Below are 25,332 nucleotides of genomic sequence, written 5' to 3'. Positions count from 1 at the left end.
ACAGACTCACACACACACACAGACTCACACACACACACAGACTCACACTCACACACAGACTCACACACACACACACACAGACTCACGCACACACAGACTCACACACACACACACACACACACAGACTCACACGCGCACTCACACGCGCACACACACATGCACACACAGACTCACACACACACACACACACACACAGACTCACACAGACTCACACTCACACACACACACACACACACACACAGACTCACACTCACACACAGACACACACACACAGACTCACACTCACACACAGACACACACACACAGACTCACACGCACACACAGACACGCACACACAGACACACACACACAGACTCACACACACACAGACTCACACGCACACACACACACACAGACTCACACGCACACACACACACACACACTCACACACACACAGACTCACACGCGCACACACACACACACACTCACACACACACAGACTCACACGCACACACACAGACTCACACTCACACACAGACACACACACACAGACTCACACACACACAGACTCACACGCACACACACACACACACACTCACACACACTCACACGCGCACACACACACACTCACACACACACAGACACACACACACTCACACACACACAGACTCACACGCGCACACACACACACACACACACAGACTCACACGCGCACACACACACAGACTCACACGCGCACACACACTCACACACACACAGACTCACACACACAGACTCACACACAGACTCACACTCACACACACACACACACACACAGACTCACACACACACACACACACACACTCACACTCACACACACACAGACTCACACGCACACACACACACACACGCACACACACGCACACACACACACACTCACACACACACAGACTCACACGCACACAGACTCACACGCACACACACTAGAACTCACAGAAAGAAGAGGCAGAGGGTGAGGGGGGGCTGGGGGAGTGACTCTCCTGGGAGGTGGAGAGCAGGCCTGTGTTGTTGTGTCCAGCTGCACCTGTTCAGTCTGTGTGTGTCAGTCTGTGTGTGTCAGTGTGCATTTGAGTGTGCCATCATTGCCAAATGTGTCCACCGTCCTTTGTGTCTCTCTGGTTCTGCATGTTTGCAGCTCCAGTCGGTGCTCACAGCAGCAGTGTCTTCGTTTTGTAGCAGCGCGATTAAATAAAGTGTTTTCAGCCCCACTGGATCAATACTGCACTGTGTGTACTATAAATTACACGCAGCGCTTGGTACATAAGTTAATGTTACAGCATAGTGGTGTCCATAGATGTTTTGTTGCTAGCTAAGAAAGCAGGAACGACCGGCCCCCTTAGGTCTCACATGAAGAGCTGACCCCGTGCCCTGCATTACTGCAGTCAGTGCTCCAGTCCATCTGTCACTCTTCAGTAAAATACTTGAACTCTTCTTCTTGGGGCAGCGACCCATTCCCAACCTGGAGTGTGCACTCCTCGGACCTATAATTAGATCCTCAAAAACAAACCAGCTGTGAACATGTGGACTGAGCTTGCTCCCTGTCCTGTTTCATCATTCCTGCCAGTATTCTCACTCAGGTGTCCTGTGAGCACGTCTCACCAAACGCAGCTCACCACCTTCATAGTGCTTCCATAAAAATAAACCATTTCATAATAGCATGCATGTCTTAGTTGAAGCTGTTTCTCATCCAGCCTGGTGTGAGTCATGTCCGGCCTGCAGTGTGATGTGGAACAGAGTGAAAGCTTTGTGTTCAAAATGTCCGATTTCTAAACATTTTCCTGGAAGCTCAACACACTTTCTCCCACCCTTTGATGCCTCTTATACAGTGTGTGTGTGTGTGTGTGTGTGTGTGTGTGTGTGTGTGTGTGTGTGTGTGTGTGCATGCTTGGCCAGCAGAAACACGTCTCTCTGAGCTGCAGAGTCCCACACAGGCCACAGTAGCATCTCCTGGCTGCCAAATCTAGCACTTGAATAACTACCTTACCTTTGCAGTATTGCAGTATGTTTTATTCTCCTTTAACTCCCCCTCCAGCTTTGGCACGCTCTTTCAGTGCACTTCTGTCACCCTGGGGCAGTTCAGGAACATTTCCCAGAGTTCATTAGTTCCCTAGTTTGCTTCCCAAAGGATATATAGAGATGTAGGATGAACGTGCTGACTGTGTGCGTTTGATTTTTGGTGTTCCAGTTTGTGTCTCCACTAGCACATCCTGGCAACTGCTCACAGAGAGCGCCTGTAGGACAGCGCGTCCATACTGAGCGTGCTCAGATCCCTCATTTTGTTTTATATCTGGTTTCTTCGAGGGGAGAGGGAATCAGTTCTCTGTGTCTTTCTCTCTCCTATCCAGTGTTTATGGCTTATTATCATTTAGCTCACTAATTATTTCAGTGAAGTCATTTTGATGTTGTTAATGAGAGAAAACACGCACGCCATCTCAACAAATACACCAGTGCTACGAAAACACACAACCCTCCACACATACTGTTCTGTGAGCCTAACGAGCGGTGATTAGTGGGTCTCAGCTAGGCGTGGCCAGGCTGTGTAACATCATTCTGCACCGTGGACTCTGCTAATTCACTTCTCTTTATCTAATTACCCAGGGTTCACACGCACACACGCACACAGGCATGCAGCGGTACGTTGCGTACACACACCACCTGGATATAGCTTTCCTGCAGATATGCAAAGTGACCTCATTATTCCTGAGCTACCTGTTTATATATTTATATTTGTATGTGTTAATAAACAGTCCTCAGGTTAGTGGCTGGTGGCTGCAGCCAGGAATATTGCTTATTACCTTTCCTCAAGAGAGCACCGCGTAAAAACCTCTTTTCTCCGCATCCACACTGATGCTGTGTGCTGTCACACACTCGGGCCTTTCTCTGAAAATAGCTCATAATATTTAATATGAAGCTGGGATGTTCATCGTCTCTGTGGTAGTGTATGTATTTGGAACCAATCACAGTGCTCGTTCTGTGGTGCGTTTTCTTTAATCCAAGGTTTCATTTTGGGTTAATAGCTGTGGATGCAACTTTGCAATAAGAACCAGCAAAGTGAAAAAGCTGGTTAAGATGCCATGATGACGTTTAAGCACAAAGTCTGCACTGAGGCTCTTTTTCTCCCCAAACACCAGGTTTAAATCTGTAGTAGGGGTGCAACGATACTCGTATCGATATTGAACCGTTCGATACAGTGCTTTCGGTTCGGTACGCATATGTATCGAACAATAGAAAATTTGTAATTTATTTTATCAACTTTCCTTCTGACGATGCTGTCTGTGTTGAGCGCTCAGTGGATCTGCGCTCGACAGTGCAGCCTAGGCGGAGTAGTCAAACGCAGATTCACTGAGCGCAGCGCAAGCTAGCGAGACAGAAGTTTAGCTCTCGTTGCAACATGGCAAACTGAACCTCCCCCACCCTCATTCAGATCTGGCGTTTGGAACTATTTTGGTCTTCATGTGAGGTATGACCCTGAAGGTAAGCGCGTCATGGACTAAAGTAAAACAGTGTGTCAGATGTGCCACGCAATGCTCAATTACATGGGTGGGAGCTAGTGCGTTAGCGCAGTTAGCTCGTTAACATCCAGCCCCACGCACGGGGCGATCCGCGGTAGCTCGTTAACAGATTTGCCGTGTTGTGGCATTAACGTCATTTCAGATTAACGCTGACAGCGCTAGTGGGAACACAACGAACATGACTGCACATTTACTCCGACATCATCCTCGTGCAAAGACAAGTGGAAGCAGACAAAAACAACAAGCACGCATGCTACAAACTTTACCCGAGTCATTTAGACAGCCGTTAGCACAGGATTCTCCTTATGGGGACCTGATATGTTTAATATGCTGCTGAGAATATAGCCCAGAAGAAGCGTATAGTATAGCTTTTATTTTGGAAAGAGACATTTCTCTGTAATAAACTCTCTTTTCCAAAGATGAGGGATTTCTCCATCAGATATATTTATTTTTTTATTACTTTGTTGTTTCAGCAACATTAAATTTAAAAATTGTACTTTTGAGTTAAAATATATATTTATAATTTTAATAAATGACAAATTAAAAAAGCATGAACATTTTTTTTTTGTATCGAAAAAATATTGAACCGTGACACCAAAGTATCGAACCGAACCGTGAATTTTGTGTATCGTTGCACCCCTAATCTTTAGGTACCCAGGATACAGCTGCCGTTCCATCCAACTAACTGGTTAATTTCATCTAAATGCATGTTGTGTATCCCAGGTGTGACGCAGTCCCTCATATGGCTAGAATAAAAATCATCAGAGTTCTGTGAGCGATAGAAAACGACCCACATAAGTCATGCTGTACGTTTGGAACATTTCCTGTAGTTAAACTGCAGGACGAGCCTCTGTGGATGACATAAGAATGAACCGTGTGTGTGCTTGGATCAGAAAATGTATGTTTGTGTGTGTGTGTGGCGTGATTTAGAAAAAGAGTGTGTAGTTATTCCTGGCGTAGCAACTGTCTGTGACTCAGAGATAATGGTTCTCAGTAGAGTAAGTGTGTTCACATGTGTGCGTTCGTGTGTCTATAAGTGACTACAGCTATGTCACACTGTGTGTGTGTGTGTGTGTGTGGAGTGTGTGTCATAGAGAAAGTGGATGGCAAGCAGATGCTATTTGCGAGGGACTGCTGTCATAATATTCAATCAATACCCTGCGGACACACACTCATGCACACACACAGACACACACCTCTGTATGTACCCCGAGCACCCGTGGGAGTCGCCTGCTTTCATTAAGTAGGCCCGCTGCTTCTCTGTGCTGTGATTGGGTGGAGCATCTTAGAGAAGGAGGAAGGTGGTGTGAGTGTGTTTTAAGAACTAAGTGAAAAAAATGTATAAAGTAACGCAGTGCAGTCATTGTGACTGGAAACACTTTTGTATACACACTAAAAGATATTTTCTGCTGAATGGGTATAAAATTGAATAGAATGTGTCATAAATGGCACTTTTAAACCACCGTAGCCTCACGAGGAGTCAATAAAACTGCAATTTTGTGCTTTTATAGATCTCAGGCAGCATAAAAAAATAAAGGCCGTGTTTACTTACTGCTTGTATAAATTTTTCTTTTTCACGGACGATATTACTGTCGTCTCACGCACGCACGCACACATACACGCACACGCACGCACACACACACACTGGCCGAGCCAGGAGGGCTGCTCCAGAGTGGTAACGATCATAACTGAGCTTACAGCAACGCTCTCTTGAAGCCCGCCCTCATCAAATTCTCCCCGTAAGAGAAGTCCTAATCACGGGGTGGGTGGGTAGCAGAGGACCACAGAGATCGGTGTGGAAACACCAGCCTCTCCTGTTGGCCCCTCTCATCCCTTTATCTTCATCACCCATCTCTCTCTTTATCTCGCTGCACAGGATTTGGGGGCGAAACACTATTTTAAAAAAAGTACTGAAAGAGAAAATAAGGGAGTGATGAGGAGGGAGGGGTGCAAATCCATCTCTTGTCTCTGTTGCTATGACAGCAGGTTGTGTTGGCATGCAATGGAGTTGGCGCTGCCCTCACCTCTGGCATCAGGGAACCCCGGGGACTGTGTGCACATCGTATGTAGTATGTGTGTAGTTGCTTTCTGCACGTGTGCATGTTCAGATAATGTATAAATAAAAAAATTGAAATGCCTTTTATAGCAGCCTGCATCGTGTTTGATTCACTTCCTACAAATTTGACAAAAACCTGGTGTGTATTTGAAAAGCTGACTGTTAACGCACATATTTAAAGTATGCGTATAGACCATTTGTGTGCTTCTGGTATGTATGCATTCATGTGTGTGCGTGTGCACAATGAGGAGCGTGCACGTGCAGTTTGTCAGCCAAGGGGCTGTTTTCTCTCCCTGGCCAGACGGCGCTCTCACCACTGGACAGATGGCCAACACCCTCCCTCACTTCTTCCCTATCCCTTCATCCCTTCCTCCTTCTCTCCCTCCATCACTGTCTTCCTCTCCTGCGTCCCCCCAAACACCACATCACCTCAGTCTCTCGTTCCCCACCTCCCAGCATCCCCTCATCCCTATTTCCCATCATACCGCTGCCATCATAAATCAGAGTGCTGTGCCTGATTCACTTTTCCCTCACGTTCCCTAACAGGCGTCCTCTAGCACCCAAACTTATGTTAGTTAGACCTGCAATAATATCAGCGAGGGGGAAAACGCCGTGCAAGTGTACCTGCGCGTACACGCTGATGCTGACCTGGCTACTAAGTTTTAATGGTCACACTTTTTCTACCAGACTCGCTGAAATTAAGAGCCAGAAATAGCACCATATAACAAAGCGGCGCCTTTCTATCGCGTGTGCACGTTAAATGATGTTTCGAACTCCTCGTGGATAAAACTGACTTGGAGCTTAATCGCTTTGACCTGTAGCTGCACTCTCTTAAAATAAGTCTAGTTTTCATTAGTCGTGGAGCTCATTGGTTCTCGGTTGGACAGGTTTAAAAGGTGAGATTTAACTTTTCTGAGTCCTGCGTTGATGAAGCTTCATGAACTGTGTGATATAATAATTATATGTGCGATGTTGAATTACCTTATTTTTTGTAGAATACTTTTAATCTTTTCAGAATTGTTATCTGAAAAGTTCAAACATTGCTGTCGATCTCAGGCTGTCCCCACTGCTTATCCTTTTCTTTGCATCATCATCGTCATATTTGCTGTTGTTGATTGATGGTGTTTTATTAAGACTTTTATGTGTTAGCAGGGCTTTTCTTTTCTCTCCTCTGGTATCATCTCTGAAGCCAAGTGTCTTCAGTGTCGTCCTTTTGGATCCTCAGCGTTTATAATGTGATAATAAGGTGTGAAAATGGAGACACAATGGAGCAGTGAGGATTGGGCCTCCACAGCCTCCACTGGTCCCCTCTCACACTGCTGTGTGCTACCAGGACACACACATTCACACGCATTACGTCACATGCTAAGTGATAATCTACACGCAGTATAAAGTAATTGGCAGTGCACGGCTGGTAACTCACTTTTTACACTGGATGCAATAAATGACATTAACCACTTCTGTGCTGTTGTTAAGGCTACGCTGTGACACGCTGTGAGACACTTGTGGGGACGCAGATCAGGCGTTGTGGAGAAAAGGACCCAAATGCAGACTCTAACAAAACCTTTACAGGCGGAAGTAAACTAGAAACACAGGATCAGGAGCTGGAAGATGATCCGACAGGAGACGAGGGGAGGCTGAGACAATAAATGGGGGAAGTGGAGGCACACGGGAACAGAGCTGAACTGAAGACACTAAATGACAAGAGGAAGCAAACCTGAACGTGAAGCACACCGGACAGGACTACCAAAATAAAACAGGAAGTCACTAACACTGAGACACGGACTGAAGATGCTCAGACTAGACGCAGGAAGAGTAACAGACACAGAGACACGACAGAGCTGAGGCAGCGAGAGAGGCAAGAACCAGAACCAAACTGGTTTGGCTGCTCCGAGGCTTTAAGCATTTGGCTCCGTATTAAGTCCTGCCAACGACTCTCGGAGGTGATAATACCGACTCTAACATAAAAAGCCTTTTTGGAAGTGCTTCAATATGAAATTGAATTTGACATCTCAAACTCAACAGAATAATCGAGCGTGACGGCAGGAACAAAAGAAATACAACAACACCAATTAATTATTTAAAAGGCAAGAAAACATTGAAAAGTTTTGTTCGTTCTGTGAATCAGTGTGAACAAATGTCACTAATGTGCTGTACTCTAAATAAAGCTTATTGCAAATACACCTGTGAAATACCTGCAGGTCCAAGTGAAGGGCACAGCAGCCCAACCTAAAATGACGCAGAGTGAAAGTGGGTAAAGCAGAGGGCGGTGAATATTTGAATGGCATCATAACGAATGGCACGAAGATCCGAACTGTGATCGTTCACGGTAACAAAGACAAACTTGTATTGTGTTTCTCTGCAGACGTAGCGGCATCTGAAAGAGTCGCCGACCCCAAAGAGGGGACCGGTGCTGAAGACGGAGAACCAGACGAGCACGAGGACCGAGATCACGACGATGACTTGGACGACGAATCCATCTTCACCTGTGACAACTGTCAACAGGACTTTGACTGTCTGGCTGAGCTCACTGAGCACAGAACCAACCACTGCCCAGCTGGTAAGACTGGTAATGTGATTGTGGTTTTTCTGTTTTAACTGGCCAGGCTCCCATCACTGTGTGATACTTTATCATAAAACAGTCAGTGATATGTCAACGATACCCGTACATGGTGCACTTAATCCTCAATATCTTGTCAATCAGGACCTAATTAAAGCTCATTTATCATATTACATCAACATATCTACAGTTAAAAGTGCTGCGTGGTTTCCAGCAGGAAAGGTGGCGTGCTTTCAGATTAACATCAAACAGTTAAGCTGTATCATGAAGAATCACTGGACTGCCTTAGTGACACGGGTCCTGCACTGTTCTCTGAATACCTATAGCTATAGGAATCACACCTACCATAGCATGTGTCCCACAGGGATGGACACACACACGCCACACACACACAAAGGCCGTTATTAGTAACGGTGTAATTAATGGAGGGACTGAAAGGAACACAGCGGGGGCATCTGGTTCCTACAGATTAATCCAAACAGTCCCTTAACAAGCCGACACACAAACGCACACTTACTTCTCGCTACTGCGAGGCGGTCTCCCCTCGGTGTCTGCGGGTATGTGTGTTTACTTTTGATAGGGGGGATGAAGGAGCAGGGAGGGGGGCGGAGGGCTTTGTTTAAACGGGTAAAGATGGTGTTTCTACAGAGTGTGTAATGTAGATGGTGAGAGCCCCGCTTCATCTACCTCTTATTCACCCGCTGGTTTGACATGAAGTCCCACTAGAATTTCATGTAGTGCTTTGTCTCACATGCAGGTTATGAAGTTGTAGTAACACAAAGTCAGTGTTTTACGTTTACTTTTGTTTGTGTGGCGTCATAACAAAAATTTAGAAGAACACGAGGCAAACACATGGCAGAGGTCCCCGTCCTGCTCCTGCTCTGTGGGGATGAGCCCAAGACGTGGAGCTCAATATGAAGGTTTTACTGTAAACGGCAGGAGATTCATCCACGCTGGTCACAGCTGACTCTGTCCGGTCTTTAAGTGATGACGTATCAATCCTGCTTCCAGGTCCAAACTGCTGTTTATTAAGGCTGTTGTGTTTTTAACATGTTTTGTGTCTTGTTCTATTTAATCTCAGGGTTCATACGCCTTTTTCAGGGTCAAATTCAAGCACTTTTTAAGCACTTTCAAGGTCCCTTTTCAAGCTTTTCCAGCACATGCCCCCCCCCTCGCCAAAAAAAAATAGAATGCATGTTTCAATTCGCATCACCTCAGTAAGACCATGTGAAAATGGAAACAAATCATCCTGGGTGAGCTTACACACCTTTGTTCCCCTTTTGTTAAGAAATAGAAAAACGCACCACACAAAAATACTGCAAAAGGAAACGGTCGCCTTACATACATCGTGTATAAACTCAAAATGCACATTTCACTTAAAAATTAAGATGTGAAAATGTGAACAAATCAACTTGTTAGATATTCTTCTCCTGTTGAAAAAAACAAATGCCCCACTGATTGTGCCCACAGGCCTCAGTGTGAGCTTGAAGACATTTATAATGTTTAAGTAGTTTAATGTGTCGGTGCTGACCAGGAACACAGTTTGAATGAAAGCCGGGGAACTTTGGTAGCACAGAAACAAGTGACCACATGGATCAGTCATATTACCATTATTTCACCCAAAGGCACCAAGTTAATGCTTAAAGAAGCTGCAGCAATACACACAAATATAAACAGTACTTGGTGACAACTTTGCTTTTAGCCTCTAACCCTCTGGGGTCCAGGGTGTAACTGGCCGTTTCTGACTACTTTTGATTTGGCCTCATATTTCACATTTAAAAACTGTTATTTTCTCATTTTGACAAACTGTATCAGCACAATTGATCTAAATCCAGACAAAATTTAAAATACAACTAGAAAGTGATATTTTTGACTGTAAAAACCACAGGCATGTTTAACAAATCATTTTCATAACTTGAAATGCAAATAGAAATTATACATTTTTAAAAATATGCACAAGTTTTGCAAACAACAAAGTTATTTGGTACTATTTACCTAAAAATGCAGCCAAGGCTCAGAAGTTTTTCATATAACCATTTAAAACTATTTACAGAACAATCAGCTGTTCTGCATCAAATAAGAAGGCGCACAAATTATTTAGGCAACTCCAAAAAATAGTTTGTGTCACTCTGACACAGATGAGAACAGCACAGGGATAAACCTGCAGGTCTGACAGCAGCTGTGTCAGCGTTTACACTGCAATCTGCCTTTGGTGGCTTTAAGGCAGCAACTGTGACGATCACTAGTAGAACTGACACACAAAACAAAACAACAGCTACACACTAACTACACAAGACAACACACTAACTACACAAGACAACACACTAACTTGAGACTCCAAACACGGTAAACGTCACAAATCTCTCACGTATCAAAACACACTCTCTCTCTCTCTTTCGCTCTCTCTCTCTCTCGCCGGTCACTCCTAAAACTTCCGCCTCTTCCCAAACAACCAGATGCCACATGTTGCCATATCACTTTTTGATTGGTCAACATGGTACATTTTTCCACCAATAGGGAAGGATTCTTTTTTCTTTTTTCACTCACAAGCAAAGCGTGTTTGCTAGCGCTCTCCTTAGAAAACGCTGTTTTAACCGTTTCTTCCGGGAGTAAACGCCACTGTTGTATTAAAAACAAACAAACATCGGTTTTACGTGGCCTATCAACACAATTTAAAAACTGGTATATAGTTTGAAGTCCGCACCTTCGACCCAAGTTGAAATGGAGACTCTGGGTCCGTCGACCCCAGAGGGTTAACCAGAAAGCCTTAAGTTAGCTAGTTATGTATCGGGCTAATGTTTAAAGCTTTCACTTGAGTAAATTAACTCATATCACTGCTAAGTAATGTTAGCTAAGTTCACAGCATATTCCATAATAGTGCTGCCATACTGCATCACACTCAGTGCATTTCAATCATTTCTCCAGCGAGTTTGATAGCAAAATAATAATCATAATTAATAATAAAAAAATAGCATGTGTAACGTACACGTACTGGAAAATTATTTACTAGCACTCACCTATCATGCGACCGGAGAGCGCAAACTCCGCTCTTGTCGTTTTCCATCAAACACTCATTAAAACGGCGACCTCCAGGTATGTTAGCACTCATAGCCGACTGGCCGAGGGAGGGGCGGGGTCACACGTTGAAACAGAGAAGGCGCAAGGCAGCCCAGGCGGGGAAATTTTGCTTTTACATTTTGCGACTCATTTTATTTCTCTCTAAAAGGACCAAACTTCAGCCAGGAGAACAACTGAGATAATCCATCCACAGTACGAGGTTAGTCATTCATATACTGCTGCATGGGCTGGGCTGCAGTTACATCCTAAGGGTTTAAAAACTGAGCTTAAATAAACGATTAGGGTAATAAAAGCCGAGGGAGGTCAACAGTGATCACTGACTGTTTTAGGAGCTTTTTGAGATTAAATAGAAGAAAATACAAAACATTAAACATGTTAACAACACAAAAGCCATATTAAACGCAGACTACTTTAGGCCCGGAAGTAGGATTCGTCACGTCATCACTTAACGACCGGATTGCCACTGTTCATTTTAAAGCTCAGTGTTTAAACCCTTCCGCTGTAACTGCAGCCCAGCCCATGCAGCAGTATATGAATGACTAACCTCGTGTTGTGGATGGATTATCTCAGTTGTTCTCCTGACTGAAGTTTGGTCCGTTTACAGCATCCTGCCATGCGATTGTATTTGTCTCTAACCATCAGGAACCCTCACGTTAACTTTTATCGAGTGGAAAAAAGTTGGCGTTCATCCTCCAGCTTCAGTGTTTATGTTATGCTAACATAGCTGTGTAGCTAGCTACCACGTAGCACATCATTATATACCAGCTAGCCCAACTTCAGTAACCCTACAAACATCACTGCTGTTTAGTTTTCTGTCTTCATTTATGTTGGAAGTGACAGCAGAGCTGTACGTTTGAATGCTTCAGAAATCTCTCAGTCAGAACATGCTATATCATGGTTAGGTGGAAGCTAGCGAGCTAACTTCCTGCTAACTTCTAACTCTGTTAAATGTAATAAATCCTGTTTTCATGGATGCCTGGATGTTAAACTTAATTGTTACACCTGGTAAAGCAGCAACGCTGATCACTTTATTAAGGTGAAATAATTTAGACAGTTTGTAACTCTCAGTGATGCCGCAGTGTTTGTTTGACTTTGGGACCTGAAGCGGAGTTTGGACCCGGAAACGGCTAATGTCAGACTTAAAGCTCGGATTGTTTAGTTACATTAATATTGCACTGACATTCACGTAAAAACTCAAAAGTTGAAGACCCCGTCATTTGCATGTCCATGTCAGTTCACAGACACACAGAGTGCACACTCAGATCATCACAGGGCCAGCAGCTCAGAGCTGCTGTCGGAGCACGGGATGTGGCCTGTGATTTCAGCACAGGAGTCTGGGGAGGGCTACATGTTGCTGAGTGATAAAGCTGAGGGAGGAAGGGGGGAGGGTGAGAGGTAGCGCAGTCGAAAGAAATGAAATGAAATAATAAAACATGTTTTTCCCCGGAGAAAGAGCGGTTGAGATTGCACAGTAATCCCACAGCTCGGTGGGATGTGTGCGGGGTTTTGTGCATGTGGGTTACTCCGTGTTGGTGTGTGTCATCGTGTGTAAAGCTGTACATGTTTATTTGTCTTATGTGTGCGTACACGTGAGCATGCAGAAGAGAGTACGTATGAAGTTCGTGGTGGGACCACAGCTCTGTGGTTATTATTGAGGAGAAGGCTAAATGAAGAATAAAGAGTCCTTTTGAATTCTCTGGTGGAGGCCCGGGGGAGTCGAAGCATGGACTCACACACGCACACATATGAAGCAAAGACTGCTGGGAATAAACAAACGCCACTCTGAATCTGCATGAGTGAGGTAATGTGTTCGTGCATTCTGGAGTTTGATGTAGTTTGATGTTTGTCCCTGAGCAGAAACCAAACGACTCAGATATCGGCCATCTTGGTTGAGGGTGACAGATGGGACCATCTTGCCAGGAGTAGCTAGCTATGATGCTAGCTCGCTGTTAGCTTTGAATCAGCATGGAAAAAAGTTACTGAGAGGTGACGCTATGTGACAGAAAAAAGAAAAAGATCAAAACACAGAAGACCAAATCTAAAATTGGCTTTTCAGTATTAATCTCCCGTTCAGCCCAAAATATTGTTGAGAAATTATGGGATACGTGACAACAGCTCCTCATTAACCCTGAACACTCTTGATAGAGGGTTTCATGTCTTGTAGGAATAAAATTTTAGTTCATAACCAGGAAAAGAAAAACTCAACTCAAATTTAAAGAAGATTTTTAAAAAATCAGCCATAGTCCTGCAAATTTCTCAAAGCATTTACAGTCTTGGTAAAACTCTTATTACTGTATTTCCTCAAATAAAACATTTACAGAATTAAATGTTGGGTCTCCCAAAACGAACGGTCACTATAAACATTTAAAGGCCTCTCCTACACGTCATCAAATTTGACTTTTCTACCTCTGGACTCTTCGATGTTTCACAAAAAGTTGTGTTAAAAAAAAAAAAAAAGGTTTCATGCTCATTAACATGCAGCAGATTTTTACTCTGAAATGGTAACAGGAAGTGGTGAGTTTGCATAGTAGGGATAGCGCATTAGCTTTAGCATGGCACATAACCTGAAATAAGGCCTCCCTCCATTACTACTCTGTTGTTCTTATGTGAAGTCCTTTTACTCTGTGCAATAGACGTAAATGAAAACATAGGCCACTATTTAATGATGTCATCCTCCCACAAATCCAAACTCACTCTGTTCTGTCTGCTGCGTCTCTAAATCTCTGTCACATAATATTTAAACTTTTCAGATTTTAGTGCCAATCTTAGTTACATTAGTTATATTTTCAGTATCAGTTACTGAGGATTATTTTGTCTACATTTGTGAGTCTCGATTTGTAGCTTGAGAACAGTGGTTAGTTAGTCCTGAGTTCTCCACACACACACACACACACACACACACACACACACACACACACACACACACACACACACACACACTGGTATCTGTAATGCTAACTATACTTTTGTTGCAAATGGGTCCCAGGTTAGCAGCTAGCTGCTGCTGTAACACTGAATGGGTCCCAGGTGCGAGAGTGAAGCACCAAGTAATTCAGTGCCACTCTAGCAGAAGGCCTATAAAGAGGCGCCATTAATTTGAGTGGAAATTGGACAAACACACACGCGCGCACACAGTGGCACAGATCAATGACACATAAATGTGTATTCACCCACTCAAACACGCACATACCCACAGACCCCACACATCTGGTCAGTGTAATGCCACATTAATGTGCATGAGCCTGATAGCTCAGCTGGTTGTGTGTGTGTGATAGAGATTACGTGCCTCGATTACAATAGTGTTGTTATTCTGTTCCACTGCAGCATTAAGCTTCTGTGACGGCTCTGCTGTTTGAATTGTGAATAAGATGTGTGTGTGTGCTTCTTCCAGCGTGCCCTGTAATCAAATGGTTAACGCACACGGAGTTGTACTGACGTTGTTAATGCTCAGTTTGTCACATTTGTGTAACACCGTTTTATTTAAGTGCACGGTGCTGCTTTATATTCTCAACTCTTCCACACGTCTCAGTGGCTCTGGGTGAGCTGACTGGCCGAGGTGTATACAGCGTGTGATATTTTTATGTGTGATGTGTGTCTGCTGCTTTTAGTGCATGCGGGTCTATATCCTGTGTGTGTGCAGTACGGTGCGAGAGGGACAGACTGAGAGCGTGAGCCGGGGGAGTGTTGATGGGTCTCGGTAGGAGTCAGAATGTGGAGCAGAGGCTCCCCGAGGAGAAGAGGAGCAGAAAAAAAGCCTCCTACAGATCAAATGGAGAACATTCTCTGGCCTTCCTCTGCCACATGAACACACAGACACAAGCAGACACCCACATCCTATTAAGGAAACCCGAAAGCTGTCTTGCAGGCCGCAGCATTCCAAGGATCAGTCAGTGATGTGTTTAGAGATTCAAATGGCTACGAAGGCCACTGTCTGTTACGATACACGGCACACACACACAGATCTGCGCGTACACTCACCCACAGTCAACAACGTCCACACTCATGCTAGGTGTGAGTGAGAAGTGCAAGAGGGCGAGAGATTGTTAAAGATGTCAGTAAAAAGCACTTGAGGGAGGAAGTGTTGGGCACCAAGTCAACGAGGGAGCTGTCAGTCAAGGCGGGGGGGTGGAAACTGCTGTTGTCAGTGACAAATAGCAAGTCATTAACCCAGCGAGTGGCTGGGTGAGACGGTGTGGGTGGAAAATGGTGAATGTGTGCGTCCGTGCAGGAAGAGAGCGGGATACTGCGCATAGTCGTTCTGAAGGTATTTGTGAGGTCTGTGGTAATTGAGCGCATACAGCTGCACTCTCGTCTATTCTCTTTCCTCTCTCAGCGGGAGAGAGCACAGATTTCCAGGGAGCCTGTCTAGCTGGGAGGGAGCAGGAGATAAAGAAGGAAATAAGGGAGGAAAAGAAGAGAATTGGGAAGGAGTCGCGGGGGACCGAATGAAGACAGGTGAAGAGGAGGGTGGAGAGTGGAGGCCAAACTTGGTGGAGGGGTAAGGGAAGAAGAGGAGAAGCACACGGAGCAGGGGGGAGAGCGTGTCTGTTGGCGCGTGGGCCCTTGGGTGGCTGGTTTGCCTCCCGCGGGACGTCTTCCTACAACTAAGCTCTCACCGTCTGTCGCCACCCGCTGTCACAAACGCACACGCAGAGGCGCACACGCACCTCGCCGCGTCTGTCGTCGGGATAGCAGCTGAGACCTGCGAGGCCGAGGCTCTTATTAAAACCACAGATCACAGATAGGAGGGGTGTAAGGTAAAATTACAGACCGGCGCTCGCTGGGACGACACTTCCTGTCCAGTAGCTGCTGTTGGCTGACAAAACAAATAAAAATAGATGTGCTTTTCCCCTTTTTCTCGCCTCCTGTCTTTTACTCGTCCCTCCCGTTCTTCGCCATGTGCCCCCCTTCTCTCTTTCTGCCCCACTGCCCCCTTCTTCCCTCCCTCCTTTCCTTCCCTCTGTGTGTCTGTACCCGGGGGTGGCCCGAAGATTCCTGTGCTAAGCCCTTGGCATACATACAAGTGCACAGCGCACACACAGACACAGCTGGCTGCCGCTCAGGTTTTCCAGGGAGAGAGCAGGAGCCCGGCACCAGAGGAGAGGGGGATGGAGGGAGGAGAGCGGCAGAAGCAGAAAGGGGGGAGGTGTGAGGGGCTGCAACATGCAGAGAGGGAGAGGGAGGGATAGCAGGGAGGGGGTGAGACGGAGAAGGGTTGTTGTGAAGTCATTTTTCATCACAGGGTTCATTTTTCACCGCAGAGTTCTCCCACTCTCTACATCGCTCTATTTCTCTTTATCTGTCCTCTCCTCCTCCCGTTCCCCTCCCTTGATCCCACTTTGTCTCTCTTTATCTTCCCCTTTTCCTCTTTTTCCCTCACCTCTCTCCCTCGCTCTCTCCCTCTTGCCTAAACTCTTTGCGTCCTCTCTCTGCCTCCGTCTCTCTCTCTTTCAGCCTACTTTCTCCTTTATGAAATATGGATGGGAGCAGTTTTGGGCGCGCTGAGAGGTTTGCAGTCGGAGGGAGGGAGGGATGGAACTTGGGAACTGGCAAGGGAAGGAGGGAGGGAGGGAGGGATGGAGCTCGTGTCTCAGCAGACATGCCTTGTGCATGCACCTAAACACCTCACTGAGCAATCTGTCAACATGTCAGCAACACATGTTTGGTAAAAAAGAGAGAGAGCGGTTGGAAGGAGAGAGGAGAAGAAGAAAAAATCTCTCCCCCTCCAGTGGGAGTAATGGCTCCCACCAGGGCTCTGGAAATGCTTTGAATTCAGCAGATTTCTATTGCGGGGTCCTCCCCCGGGGCGTCTTTTTACAATGCCTGCATCTCAGAAATTTGAGCCCGAGGACCCCTGGGGGCTTCCTTTCATAATGCCTGAAAATGTAGGGTTATATTGTGTGCTCTTCCCCATGGGGCTTTTATTAATACCTGTATTCACTGCCACTGGAAATTACACAGGCGGCGCTGCAGGGGCCCTCGCTCGCTCCAGGAAGGGAGAAAGACTCTGCGGGGACGTTTTCTCTCTTCCCCTCTCTCTTTTCTTCCCTTCGTTTCCCCCCTCTTCCTCCTCCCCCTCCCTCTCCTCCTACTTTGACTCTCTTCCCTTTTTTCTTACTTAATGCAAGAGTGAAAAAGAAGAATTTGCCAAAGGACACGAGAAAGTGTGTTGTGTGTGTGTTGGCACCAGCTCACCCCCTTGTATTCAGCCCTACTTTGCTCCGAGGAAAAGAAACACTCGATTAAAAATGTAACTTCCTTCTTCTTCCCCTCTTCTGTCTCTCTCATCTTCCTCTCTGTCTGTCCTTGTGTGACTGTCTGTAGATCTTGCAGAGAGTAAATATTTGTGTGTGTGTGTGTGTAAAATGGAAATGCTTAAATCCATAGTCCAGCGCGTCTGATTTTGCATGGAAATCGAGACGAGCGCTTCTGTCTCCAACATTCATTAGAATTCTTCAGCCAAAGGCTTTGCAGCTTCTCTCTGAGTGTCTCCGTGCGTTTATTGATCAAATATTTACACAGCAACATTATAGAAATATACATTTACATATCTCTGAATAAATAACGTCTGTTGGCTCTCCGCAGTCGAGGCAGTTTAGCTTTCACCGAGTCTTTTTCATTCTCGAGCGTCTGCTAACCCTGCCCTAACCCCTTTAAACAGGAGTGTTGGACTCATGCTGTCGCACAAAGATGTACTGCGGAGCTAAGTCGTACGTCAGATGCTGCTGTCCTGAGTATGACTCACAGATCTTTGTTACAAGACAAAATTGAAAGCAAGGCAGTGATTGGCTGTCACTCCCACGGGAAAGGCCCACAGGTAGATGCTACGGTTGGTGTGGGTGTGACTGTTGCAGCAGTATGTTAAACTGTGTAACCGGAGCCCCCCATTGGAGACAGCGGGCTCAGTTGAAACATTAGCGCCACTACTTGAGCTGGCTTAGGTTCGTTCCTTTCTTGTGACTAATGATATCTCCACACGCTGCTGTGGATATGAACCAGGCAGTAAATGTATATGAGGCTGCTCCCTCGTTCACACAGCAGGAACTCTGCATGTTTGATTTGGCAGATTTTCCTGACGTGACCCCTGAGGGATCGGTGAATGTGTAACCCGAAATTAGACATAACACAAAACAATGCAAAAGTACTGACCCAGAAAACCTGGTGCATTATGGAGCTGGTTCCCCTTTGTGATGGCGCTGCTACACAAAATTGCATGAAATCAATGTTTCGTTGGCCAAACTTTGACTGTTTCCACGTTCTCAGTGTGGAGGTGAGACAAAAACACGAGTGTGTGATTGATTTTATTTTTCCTCTGGAGCACAGCTGAGGGTTTAGAAGCGCGTTGTGTGTTTGTTTGTGTGTAATCATGTTTTGGTTTGGAAAGCAGGTACCTGACACGATCCACGCATGTGTTTACTGTGTGTCAGTATCTCCATGTTTTCATGTGTGGATGTTAGGATAGAGTTGTCACGGGGCTGCGTGTGAGGGGGGATGTCGGGATAACGAGGAACAGGCCATTCCACTGGATCCAGGACCCCCCCTCCTGCTGACACCTGGAACCTTTTTCCTCGGCTCCCTCACTGCTGCTTCTTTCTCTCTTCCCAAGAGCCCACAGCTCCCGTCACTCTCCCCACTTTTGCTTTTTTCCCTTTATTTGACCATTTTGTCCTGTGTCTCCTCTCCTCAGTCTTTCTTAGAGCACACAGACCGCAGTGTCTCGCTGCTTTCCTTCCTCCCTCCCTCCCTCCCTCCCTCCCTCCCTCCTTGCCGTCCCTCCCTGCTGAGTTCTCAAACTCTAAACTGACCACATCCCTTCCTTTCACCCTGTCTCCCTTCCCCCACAAGCCTCCTCCATTCTCTCCCCATCATCTCTGTTCCCCGTGGAGCTGGCCCCAATGCTCTGATCCCTTCCTCCATGCCCCCAACCTCCCCACTGTGCCCTCCCAACACACACACGCACAGACTCGCGCACACACACACCCACCCTGTGGTGACTGGCCCCACAGCAGCCCCTGCCTCCCTCCCTCCCTCTGTTTTTCCACTCTTTCTTTCACTTTTTCCCCACCTCTGTCTCCCACACCCTGTTTGATGCTTTACATTTGTTATGCACTTCACTGAAGCTGTTTTTCTCCACGTGGTACTTTGAAGGCAGGAGTTCACTGCATTGTTCAAGTCCTCATTCAGGTTTCACACCTATGTGCACTTCAGTGGGAATCGAGGCTTTTTACTCTTTCTAAATGAGGGCAGTGTTTTATTTTTGGCTTTTGAATGATGGCTTTACAGATTGTGTAATTTTTTTTGAATGTGCAGCTGAAAAAACCCTGTGTAACCTTAAGCCCCGCCCTCTGTCAGAATGACGTGTTGTTTTTATTGTAAGTGGTTCCACTCATTTAGATATAATATACACATATTCCCTTTTTGATTAGACCAGCATCCTGGGGCACCTGTGTGTCGTCCGATACTGGACCACTGTCCGTACTGACCCCCCGTCTTTGGATCATTTACATTTGTGGCTAAATTTTCACACATTTACATGTAAACTGGAACCTGACTGAGGCCACGTCCACACTGAGACCACGTCCACGCTGAGGCCACGTCCACGCTGAGGCCACGTCCACGCTGAGACCACGTCCACGCTGAGGCCATGTCCACGCTGAGGCTACGTCCACGCTGAGGCCACGTCCACGCTGAGGCCACGTCCACGCTGAGGCCACGTCCACGCTGAGGCCACGTCCACACTAATGCGTTTTCTCTCCATCTTGGCGTCACGTCCCCACTGAGACCACGTCCACACTGAGGCCACGTCCACACTGAGGCCACGTCCACACTGAGACCACGTCCACGCTGAGGCCACGTCCACACTGAGGCTACGTCCACACTAATGCGTTTTCTCTCCATCTTGGCGTCACGTCCCCACTGAGACCACGTCCACACTGAGGCCACGTCCACACTGAGGCCACGTCCACACTGAGACCACGTCCACACTGAGGCCACGTCCACGCTGAGGCCACGTCCACGCTGAGGCCACGTCCACACTGAGACCACGTCCACACTAATGCGTTTTCTCTCCATCTTGGCGTCACGTCCACACTGAGGCCACGTCCACGCTGAGGCCACGTCCACGCTGAGGCCACGTCCACGCTGAGGCCACGTCCACGCTGAGACCACGTCCACGCTGAGGCCACGTCCACGCTGAGGCCACGTCCACACTGAGGCCACGTCCACGCTGAGACCACGTCCACGCTGAGGCCACGTCCACGCTGAGGCCACGTCCACACTGAGGCCACGTCCACGCTGAGGCCACGTCCACGCTGAGACCACGTCCACGCTGAGGCCACGTCCACGCTGAGGCCACGTCCACACTGAGACCACGTCCACACTGAGGCCACGTCCACGCTGAGACCACGTCCACGCTGAGGCCACGTCCACGCTGAGGCCACGTCCACGCTGAGACCACGTCCACACTGAGACCACGTCCACACTGAGGCCACGTCCACACTGAGACCACGTCCACGCTGAGGCCACGTCCACGCTGAGGCCACGTCCACGCTGAGACCACGTCCACACTAATGCGTTTTCTCTCCATCTTGGCGTCACGTCCCCACTGAGGCCACGTCCACACTGAGACCACGTCCACACTGAGGCCACGTCCACACTGAGGCTACGTCCACACTAATGCGTTTTCTCTCCATCTTGGCGTCACGTCCACACTGAGACCACGTCCACACTAATGCGTTTTCTCTCCATCTTGGCGTCACGTCCACACTGAGACCACGTCCACGCTGAGGCCACATCCACACTGAGGCTACGTCCACACTAATGCGTTTTCTCTCCATCTTGGCGTCACGTCCACACTGAGACCACGTCCACACTAATGCGTTTTCTCTCCATCTTGGCGTCACGTCCACACTGAGACCACGTCCACGCTGAGGCCACGTCCACAATGAGGCTACGTCCACACTAATGCGTTTTCTCTCCATCTTGGCGTCACGTCCACACTGAGACCACGTCCACACTGAGGCTACGTCCACACTGAGGCCACGTCCACACTGAGACCACGTCCACACTGAGGCCACGTCCACACTGAGGCTACGTCCACACTAATGCGTTTTCTCTCCATCTTGGCGTCACGTCCACGCTGAGACCACGTCCACGCTGAGGCTACGTCCACACTGAGGCCACGTCCACACTGAGACCACGTCCACGCTGAGACCACGTCCACGCTGAGACCACGTCCACGCTGAGGCCACGTCCACACTGAGACCACGTCCACGCTGAGGCCACGTCCACACTGAGGCTACGTCCACACTAATGCGTTTTCTCTCCATCTTGGCGTCACGTCCACACTGAGACCACGTCCACACTGAGACCACGTCCACACTGAGACCACGTCCACACTGAGACCACGTCCACACTGAGGCCACGTCCACACTGAGACCACGTCCACACTGAGGCCACGTCCACACTGAGACCACGTCCACACTGAGGCCACGTCCACACTGAGACCACGTCCACACTGAGGCTACGTCCACACTGAGGCCACGTCCACACTGAGACCACGTCCACACTGAGGCTACGTCCACACTAATGCGTTTTCTCTCCATCTTGGCGTCACGTCCACACTGAGACCACGTCCACACTGAGGCCACGTCCACACTGAGGCCACGTCCACACTGAGGCCACGTCCACGCTGAGGCCACGTCCACACTGAGACCACGTCCACGCTGAGGCCACGTCCACACTGAGGCCACGTCCACACTGAGGCCACGTCCACACTGAGGCCACGTCCACACTGAGACCACGTCCACACTGAGACGGTGTTCTCCCCGAAGGAAAACGCAGCGTTTTGGAAACGCTCTCGAAAACGAATACATTTGAAGACGGTGCTTTCGCGTCGCAGTGTGGACAGCGAAAACGATGACGCATGTTAGTCATGTGATGCAGTCATGTGACCAGTTAAACCAAGATAGCGGAGGGCGTTATACAGCAGTTGTTTTGTTTGACAGTTTAATATCAGTCTGCACGTGCTCCAGAGAGCTTTTCTTCAAATTCTTTAATTCTCACTCGCTTTTGCAACTTTGTACTTTTGTGTTACTCGCAGCAACAGCTCCAGCTCATTGTGAGTCCATTTAACAAACTCGGTGCTTTTCCTCAACATTTGCCGCGACGTTTCAAAGAGCCGGAAAGTAAATAAGCGGCAGACAGAAATGAGGCAGGTCGAATCTTCTCGCGTTTCACGCATGCGCAGGACTGGAACGTCAGCGTTTTCGGCCTTTTCAATGTGGACGCACAACTCTGTGAAAACAACAGCCTGAATGACAGAGGCAAACAACAACAGTTTGAGTCACATGTGGTGAGTTTGGTCCATGCTTTGTTAAGGACAGGTGTCACCTGAGGGACAGTGCTGTGATACTTACAGTTAGTGTTGTAACAGTTGAAAAAGAGCTTACTGTGGCTAATGAGCTGAACAATGGTTTCCATGAATGCAGGTGTACTTTGCTGTTTGTCTTATTGTGGACTGAAAAACACCAAATCTGTGCATCTCTGATTCTTTTTCCAGATAGGAAAAACTGCAGACGTGGTCAATAACCTGACGTGGTCCCACGTCACTTAGACGGAGTGGACCTTCGGTCTCTACCTGCACTTCTCCTTACCTGGAATACCCGACTCTAAGCTTTTAAAAAGGTTTACCCAGCCTGCACTGTGACAGCCTATTTACACTTTATCTCTTTTTCTGTTATAATGAATTACTTCAGCCTTGCCCTCGTGTTTCTTACCTTGATCTAACACTATGCAGGAAATCTGAACACATAGTATGCTAAGTTTAATACAAAGGTGCACCCAGGTGTGCAGGCACACACACACACACGCAGAGTTTCAGTCACAGACAGTGGTGGCAAAGGGCAGTGTACCACAGGGAGAGGGCCCATAATAGTTTTAACCCAGTGCTCAGGTGCGACTCGCCTTTGTCCAGCCAAATGTCAGAGAAAAGCAAAACTCCGGGGAGAGGGCTGGGGCTGTAGGATGGGGGTGTAGCAGAGTGCAGAGGAGCCTGAGAGAATGGACACGCAGAGAAAGGAGCGAGCACGGACGCGTCTTATATGGAGCTAAAGATTTCACTAACAGAGCGGTCAGGCTGAGTCTGTCTCTTCAAACCAACCGATTGTTGTGTCCACCGAGCGAGCTGCTGTTTTTGCCAGGCTTTCCGTCTGGGCCCCCGGTTATGTGGGGGCTGGGAGCCATGCTCTACTCTCTCCACGCCTCAAGGCCTCCCTGGGGGGGGGGGGACCAACTCTGCCAACCTCGCTCTCCGTTTCCCCACCCCAACACTGAGCACACAGACGCTGACGTCAGCTGCTCTGGGCCTTCTCCCCTGGGTGCTACCAGAACCCTTTGTTTCCCTCCCTCCTCTCCATCTTTCCTTCCACCCCTCCTCACTTCTCTCCCTGTCCTTTGTCCCTAGAAATAGCTGTCCTGCTTAGTGCCTGATTGGAATTCACTTCACTTTGAGAAGTCACAGGGAGAGCCATTGTCAAGTGTGTGTTTGTGTGTGTGTACTCATGGCGATCATGAGGGCATGCATATTTCTTGTACATGTTATGTGCGGCTTGTGCAGGTAAGCGATTTGTTGCTGTGTGTCAGGAAGGAAATGAGCTGCACCTGCAGTGAAAGGTGTTTGTAAAGGAAAGAGTTTATATCTCGAAATCGAAGCGTTTCGTTAATTCTCAGTGAAGGAGCTGCCTCGTTATCACGGCCGCTGGCTTAGACAGAAACGTAAAGAACAATCTGGTCGGATGTTTTGATACTTACAGGCTCTTAACGGTTGCACGCCTTCAGTTTTGTCTCTGCGTGTGGTTGTTGCAGGTTCATTCGTGGTTATTTGGCATTTCAAATAAACCAGTTACCAGCTGATTATTAAAATGTCTAATTGTTTAACCCTTTTACTGGTAGCTCTAATGAACTAAGTGAAAGACATCATGGTTCGATGTGACACACACACGTTTCTCTAATACTTTCTCCACAGTGATGTGCTTTATCAGTTGTAAGGCAGCATGTTGTGTGCAGGCTTTCCTTGCGTGTGTGTTTGTGTGTTCATGCGTGCTTCTGCTCCCAGCATGGATTCTAGAATTGGGGTTAAGGAACAAGAGAATTCCTCCTTCGTATTCCCTCTTTCCTCTCCCCTCGTCTCCAGCTCTGCTTCCATCTTTGTCTCTACCTCAACCCTGCAAGTGGGATGTCTTAAAATATTAACCAATCTGCTCTTCATTTCTCAAATATGGTAGAAAACACACTGCTAAATAAGTCAGGAGACAGGCCTGCCGGGAAGCGCAGAAGAAGGGGGCACTCGACTAAACAACAAAACAACACAAACAACAGCAAGGAAAGATGGAGGCAGAAGGAGGGGGAAGGACAGAGGAAACTCTTACACTGGATTAGCCAGTTGCCGTGGTTATTGCCTCTGTCGATCTTTCTTTTTCTCGGGCGGGCGCTCGACTTTTTTCGACTCTAATGAGAGCAGCTCGATTGGAGCATTACTCTGCACTCCAGCGGCTCAGTGGCTGACCGAGGCCTTCCTGTGCTGCTGGCCGGGGGCCGGAGGGAGCGCCCAGCGTGAGTAAGATGCACCGTTACGTGGGCCCGCTTCCATCCTGTGTTCCCCGCTCCTGTTTCCTGGGATTGTGTTGAGGCTAGGGCTGATTTTGAAGGGGGATATGGGGGAACGGGTGGTGGATATTTCTCCCCCTTGTAGGCTGCCAAGCCGTGCGGCCTGCGAACGAGCAGATAAAATTGTGTGTGTGTGCGAATGTGAGTCAAAAACTGCTAAGGCTTGTGTACTGAGATTTGTATGCGCCCGTGTTTTGAGTGTATGTGGGTATTTGGTGTGCGTATTGGGGAGTTTGTCCTCGGAGAATAGTGTGTGCGGTGGTGGTGGGGTGTAGTGACAGCTGCAGAGGGGGGCCGGGGGGGCTTACTGCTTGCTGGCTGATAAGGGGGGCTTCACATCAGAGACATGACGAGAAGACTAATAATTCTGCAGCACAACATGCACAGACACACACACACCAACACACCCAGGCTCATAGAAGAGAAGCAGTGTGAGGGAAAAG

General features: G+C 47.6%; 1 protein-coding gene across 3 annotated transcripts in view; it reads left to right on the top strand.

The window, feature by feature from the left end:
- znf423 (zinc finger protein 423) overlaps window positions 1-25,332 on the top strand; it is a 136,533-nt gene that overhangs the window by 26,767 nt on the left and 84,434 nt on the right. For all 3 annotated transcript variants that reach the window (XM_084932663.1, XM_084932662.1, XM_084932661.1), the window contains exon 3: window positions 7,952-8,146. In XM_084932663.1, the coding sequence (XP_084788789.1) occupies window positions 7,952-8,146 (195 nt within the window). The remainder of the gene's footprint in view (window positions 1-7,951; window positions 8,147-25,332) is intronic.

The sequence above is a fragment of the Perissodus microlepis genome, chromosome 7 (assembly GCF_051167445.1).
Source record: "Perissodus microlepis isolate ML-2025 ecotype Zambia chromosome 7, ASM5116744v1, whole genome shotgun sequence".
In the NCBI taxonomy this organism is placed as follows: domain Eukaryota; kingdom Metazoa; phylum Chordata; class Actinopteri; order Cichliformes; family Cichlidae; genus Perissodus; species Perissodus microlepis.
Note: the sequence above shows the minus strand (reverse complement) of the source record. Positions and strands in the feature narration are given on the sequence as shown.